Source organism: Hydra vulgaris, chromosome 05, assembly GCF_038396675.1.
Source record: "Hydra vulgaris chromosome 05, alternate assembly HydraT2T_AEP".
Lineage (NCBI taxonomy): Eukaryota > Metazoa > Cnidaria > Hydrozoa > Anthoathecata > Hydridae > Hydra > Hydra vulgaris.
Genome location: NC_088924.1, coordinates 956,071 through 963,216, shown reverse-complemented (window position 1 = coordinate 963,216; position 7,146 = coordinate 956,071). Strand labels below are relative to the sequence as shown.

The window sequence follows — 7,146 nt, the reverse complement described above, 5'->3', positions numbered from 1 at the left end:
TAATTTCCATTAGGTACATATTTTAAATATTTTTATTTCAGTCATATCAAATTGCTCTACCGCCTCAACTAGTAACTATTGCCGAAAACCCTTCACCTCAAAATATTGCTGAAGAAACAAATGAAAGCTTAAATTTAGATATAGGGTTATGGCCTGAAAATATGACAGTATTAATAGATTATTGGGCAAAAATAGTAAGTTTAAATTTAAAAAATTGTAATGAAGAATTATTTATACAAAAATCAAAAAAAAAAGTTTGATGTGAAGTTTACTCGTAAGTGTAATAAATCATTGTTTGAGCGAAAAACTGCTAACGGAGAAATAATTAAGCGCTCATGGTTATGTTTTTCACCATTTAATGGTAGCAATTTTTGTTTTGTTTAAAAATTAATGTCCAAAACACGCAGTCAATTTACTCATGATGGTTTCTGTGACTGGAAGCATGCAGATAATCGATTAATAAGTCATGAAACTTCCAAAGATCATTTAAATTCTGTGATAAATTTAGCTGTTCGTTCAAAAGAGTTAGGCCGTATTAACAATGAACTTATAAAACAAAGTGAAGATGTAAAGAGTTACTGGCGTAATATAATCAAGAGACTCGTAAGTGTTATAACATTTATATGTGAACGAGGTTTAGCATTACGTGGTAAAAATGAAATTGTCGGTTCGTCTAAAAATGGTAACTATCTTGGAAATCTATAGCTATTAGCTGGGTATGATAATTTTCTTAAACAGCATAGTGAAAATTATGCAAATCGTGGAAGTGGGCACACTAACTATTTATCTTCTACTATCTGTGAAGAATTAATTGAAATAATGGGAAACAATGTTTTGAATGAAATAATTTCTCGTATAAAATTATCTAAATATTTTTCAATTTCATTAGATTTAACACCTGATGAAGGTCATATAGATCAATTAAGATTAGTTTTTAGATATATTAAAAAAGATACACCAGTGGAAAGATTTTTGGTATTTATGCCAAACCAAGGCCATAAAACTCAAGATATGTATGATGGTTTAATAAACTTTTTAAATAAATATGACTTAAACATAAAAAATTGTAGAGGCCAATCGTATGATAATGCTTCTGCAATGAGTGGGAAATATAATGGTCTCCAATCAAAAATTCTGAAAAATAATAAACTAGCTTCCTGGATTCCATGTGCTACACATTCCCTAAATTTGGTAGGAAAAGCAGCAGCCGAGTGCTGTACTGCTGCTGTTGAATTTTTTGACTTTTTAGAGCAGTTATATGTTTTTTTTACGGCATCAACAAAACGTTATGAACTACTGGTTAAAGCTCTAAGTTTAGAAAAGACCAAAACCCGTATCCATGTACCACAACGAGTTAATACTACACGCTGGTCATGTAGATCTGATGCAACAAAAGCTCTTATACTAGGCTATAAACAATTTAAAAGTACTCTAATTCAAACAGCTGATGACTTTGAACAAACAACAAAAACGCGTTGCGATGCAAATTGTTTATACAACGAATTGTGCACACTTGAACTGGAATTTACACGGTTTTTTGGAATAATATCCTTGAAAGAGTAGATAAAACTAATAAGTTACTGCAAGATGCGACATTAGACCGTAATACTGCAACATCTGCTATTAAGTCTTTAAAGAATTTTGTTCAAGCTAAACGTGATAACTTTGATCAATATGAAAAGCAAGGAGCAGAAATTTTGGAAACAACAGATTATTTGAAACACCGTAAACGGCAAAAAAATATCCGTTTAAATCCAATAGATTTTTATGAAACACCCGAGGTAGATTTAACTTCTTCTCAAAAATTCAAAATTCAAAATTTTTTACCTGTAATAGATAAGTTTATTTCTAACTTGGATAAACGATTGTCTGCTTATGAATTGGTATACCAACGATTTGGCTTTCTTCGTAAAATAGAACAACTAAGTAACCGAGAAATTGAAAATGAAGCAATTAAACTTGTTAAAATTTACCAGGATGATATTGATGAACACTTAGGAAACGAACTTATTCAATTTAAAGAATTTTATAAACATTTTAAAGGTGAAAGCAGTGAATTTCACAATATTAGTCAAGAACATTTAATGTATAAAATATTAATTAATAAGGAAGTAAAAGAATGTTTTCCTAATGTTGAAATAGTTCTTCGTATTTATCTTGTTATTATGATTACAAACAGCAGTAGTGAAAGATCATTCTCTAATTTAAAGCACATAAAAATAGATTGCGTACTTCTATGGACGGAGACAGGCTCAATCAACTAGCAATAATGAGCTCTGAGTCTGATATTTTTTGGAAAACTTGATTTTCAAAACGTTTTTGATAAGTTTGTACAAATAAAATTAAGAAAAGTTCCCGGCATTTAATTTTAACTACTTGACATTATTATTTTTATTATTTTTATTCATTATTTTTCATTTAATTACTTACACTGAATATTATGATAGTATTACTTAATATACTAGTTACAGTAACTAGTATATTAAGTAATATTATCATAATATCGAGTGTAACTAGTAACTAGTTATACTCGATTTGATTGTTTTTATAATTATTTATTATTAAATAGTAGTTAATTGTTACTAGTGTTACTGCTACTAAACATAATAATAAATATTATTCAATAAGAAAAAAAATATATTTCCTTATTTATTAATAAGGGGCCCTCACAGTAAACTCCGCCCAGGGCCACCACATACCTAAATCCGCCCCTGCATGGAAATACGCATGAAGGATCGTGGAATCCAATTATTTCATCTGTTTAAAACTATTGCTTAACTTACAGACCAATTAGTGAATTACTGCGTAAGGGCATTGAATCTATCTGAATCATTCAGAATTACCCTTTTAACAGACAGAAGATTATTAAATAAAGTTGAAATTTAAATTTAAATGAAAACAACTTACAGCAACAGAACTTCCTTAAATCTTGGATACTTATAACAGCAATAGCAGGTGTAACAGCAGAAACTCTACCTAAAAATGTAAAAAAATTATTATCAAAAACACAGATACACAATAATTTTAAAAAAATATTTGTTAATTCGTTTTAAAAATTATATAAAAAAAAAAAAAATTAACAATTAAAACTAAATAAATATAAAATAAGAAACTTACTCTTTGAGAACACAAAACCTTAGAACAATAACATCACAATCACAAAACACACAGACCCTGGGGCACTAAACACTGCAAATTTACACTAGTGTCAATACTTAGCTTACAAGGTTAACTTCTATTCTCAGCCCTTTACAGTTTCTAGCCAACATTAATGATCATCCTGAAAAGCTTACAGGTGGCCCTATTTGTTGATGACATAAGAAACATATGTATTTCAATCATCTCATTTTGGAGCTCACCTGTTAACTGTCGTAACAAAAAGGTTTGAAATTATCATTAGATAGAGGTGGTGAGGCACATTCTATTGCCCTGGATGATATGGTGTATCTGGTGAAGTCTTTAAAAAGTCTTTGTAATCATGTTGAAATTCAAATATTGATGAATGGCAACATTTTTACTGTGCCTTCTACTTTACATCGTCTCTGATTGTCTTTTCGTACTGACCTCTCATGGAAACCTTATATACAAATCATTGCTAAGTTAGTATTTGTATACAATAATATAGTATCTTATTGTTCCTAAGTGCTCCAAAAATTCTTATTTGTCTAGTTTTTTTCCTAGAACATCAGTTTTTTGCAATACTAATTCTTTCTTTAAATACCATGCTTTTTGTCAATCTGATTAGGAACGCTTTCTAGCCAAATCAATTCCTTTTTCTAATTTCAAATTTATTTGCAACAATTGGTTAATCTTACAATCCTTTCTAACTTCTCTTTGATGACATTTAGTACATTATATTTTAACAGGAATGCTTGATAATTTCTTTTATATTTATTACACCTTCTATTAATTTGTCTATTTTGAAATTTAAGGTGATTAATTCTCTGTTTGTATTTCTTTATTTGACAAGTTAACTCATCAAAAGATAGAGAAGATAGGTTGAGATTCAAATTGGAAACAGAGCAAATCACTTCATTATTTTGAGTTTTTAAAAGGCAAATAACTGAATCATTTGCAATTAAAATCATTTGCATACAATAGCATTTGGGTAATAGAACATAAAAAAACACCATTAGCAATGTTTAACCTTAAATCAGAAAATACAAAATAATTAACTTGATTTGGAACAATATCATTATAGTGGATAGAAGTAGGGATAGAACAATTAAAAGAAGGTAGCAAACCACCAACATAATGAACTTTAGGACAAAAGGAAAGAACAGAGCTTAAATGAAAGTTCTTTAAATAAAAATTTTCAGCCTGATTTAATTTTGAAACATAGTCTTTTGACTTTTTAAGGCACTTAGCAAGCATTACTTTAGCTGTAGGGTATTTAAATTAATTTGTAAAGAATTCTGACAGATTTGGCCATGTCAAGTTCATATTTTTCTTTGCAAATTTGCAAAAAGTGGGTATTTCTTTTACAAAAATTGGGTGTTTGAGGGAAACAATACCACCTTCAATATATAATTCAAAATTATAATATATTCTTGGTAATATCAAATGGTTTTTAAAGCAATAATTTGGAAGCTAAAATTAAAAGTTAACCTAATTAAAAGTAACTCAAAACAAAGAAAATAAGGGATGGACCAATAAAAATTTGCTTTCAATAAATAAAAGTATTAAAATACAAAATGTTAGTAGTATAAAAAGCGGGTTCTGGCTCATTTTTTTCAACCATATCCCTATCCATATTCTCATTTCATATCTCAACTATAATATATTTATATATTATGGTTAAATCAATTTCATAAATGAAATTTAGCTCAAGCGTTAATGAAATCTACTTTGCATTAGTTCTTCGAACTTAGCTACGCATAATAGTAAATTACTCCTATTAAAGTAAACTTATCAACTCTTTATTATCAACTTATGAGTTGAACGAATCAAGATACCCATACCACTTTACTAATGACTTGTTTTTAAGTTTACGAATAACTTTTTCAATCCTAAATATGCTTTGATCCGTTTTTTGCATTTCTTGTTCATAAAAAGTATCTTGTATTCCTTTACCAGTTAATTTATAAGTTGGTGAATCTGTGAACTGAACTTGTGACACTGTAAAAACTTCTTCAGTCCATCTCGGTGTGTATCATTTTTCAAATGTTCCTTTTTTTTTAGTTATCCTAACTCTATCACCAATTGAAAACTTTGGTCAAACAGACTTTGATCGTACATTTCTATTTAGATTGAACCAAACAATATTTTCATTCTTTTTATCGCTAGCTTCAACTGGTGTCATTTTAATGGAAGAATGCTTTGTGTTGTTGTATTTATTTACCATTTCATCTAAGACGTCAATATATTTTCTAGTAGAATTATCTGAAAAGTACTTAAACATTTTATCTTTCATTGTTCTATTCCAACGTTCAACTACACAACTTTTTTCTTCATTTTCAGTTAAGTATAACTCAACACCTAGCGCTTTAACATTCTTATTATAAAATTCTAAGCCTTTATCTACCCATACTTTTTGACACTTTCTTTTTTGGAAGATTTTATTTAAAGCATTAGCAACATCAACTCCAGTTTTACTCTTCAATGGAACAATCCATCCATACTTTGAAAAAACATCTATTACCATTAATAAGTATTTTATACCGTCATTGAATTTAGAAAAAGATTTCTTGGCAACTAAATCAGCAGCCCATATTTCATCGATTCCATTTACAATCACTTTTCTTTTTCTGAAATGTTTTACAACTGGTTTATGAAGTTCGTTTGCAAGTTCGTCAGTCCATTTCAATTCTTTACCCTTTTCTTTTTCTTTGATCGTTTGTAGTTTTTTTGAATAGTTTTAGCACCCAATTCACATGGGTCTGAAAGACCTAAACTAAATTTTTCTTTATATGCTATAATAGGTTTTATAATACCTCGTTCAATTCTTTCACGTATTGTTGGATTTTTTATAGAATTCATTTCTTCGATCATAATTTTACCAGCTAAATTTCTTTTTGCTGTGTCATTGAAGTATTTATAAGCAAGATCGTGATGATAAGCTGCATTATCAACTCTATCTATAGGTTCACTCCATTCTTTATATGCGTCAGTAGAAGTTAATCGTTCATCTAAATTAGTACCAGGACCTGCAAAGTTCATTCCAGGTAAATGCATTTTACCAGGGAACTTTGCCCATGGTAATTTTTTTTTTTTTAGTTATTGAATTAATTGAACTAACTAAATCACCTCCGTGTAAAGCTGACACAAATTGAGTTTTTAATCTTCCACAAATAGCGCAATTTCCACGTTGCATATTTCTATTGTTTTTACTCACAACATTTTGCAAGTTTAGTGTATTTGTTTTTTTTCTACATTTAACGCAGTACATTTTATATATATAAAAAAAAATTTATATAAAAAATCTTGATATATAAAAAAATGGATATTATAGATTTGTCATGGAATGCGAATAGCAATAAGAGAAATGATATAAAGTTGTTTCCTAAGAGTATAAGAGGAATTATTGTTGCAAAGTCGGGTTGTGGAAAAACTACTTTATTATTGAATTTACTTTTGAGACCTGGTTGGTTAGACTATAACAATTTACAAGTTTTTAGAAAATTTCTTTTTCAACCAGAATACAAAATATTAAAGCAATCTTTTGAACAAAAATTACCAAAAGAAGTTATTCTTGAACTGTTTAGGTTTAAAGACGATATAAAAAAATCAAATGAAAACCCAGATTTTGAAATTAAAGAAGTTTCTAAAAATTTGAAAGATAAGGCAGATATGCAGTGTAAGTTTTTTGAAACAGATGAAGATGTACCAAATCCTGAGGATCTTGATATTAACACGAATAATTTAATGATATTTGATGATTTGCAATTAATAAAACAAAATAAGTGTGAAAAATATTATATAAGAGGAAGGCATAGTAATGTAGATTGTTTCTATCTTGCACAAAATTATTTTATGTTACCTAGACAAACTATTACAGAAAATGCCAATTTTATTTGCTTATTTCCTCAAGATGCAAAGAATTTAAGTCATATTTAAAGAGATCATGTTTGTCGTGATGTGAACGAAGATGAGTTTAAAAGATTTTGTAAGCATGCTTTGTCAGAACCTCATGGATTTGTTGTTATA

The 7,146-nt window shown here is 28.6% G+C and overlaps 1 protein-coding gene across 1 annotated transcript; it reads left to right on the top strand.

Moving 5' to 3' along the window:
* The first annotated feature begins 819 nt into the window (after nucleotides 1-819).
* On the top strand, nucleotides 820-2,264 carry LOC136080083 (zinc finger MYM-type protein 1-like). Its single transcript, XM_065796691.1, has 2 exons — nucleotides 820-1,489; nucleotides 1,600-2,264. The coding sequence occupies exons 1-2, from the start codon at nucleotides 820-822 to the stop codon at nucleotides 2,262-2,264; spliced, it is 1,335 nt and encodes a 444-aa protein (XP_065652763.1).
* Nucleotides 2,265-7,146: the final 4,882 nt, after the last annotated feature.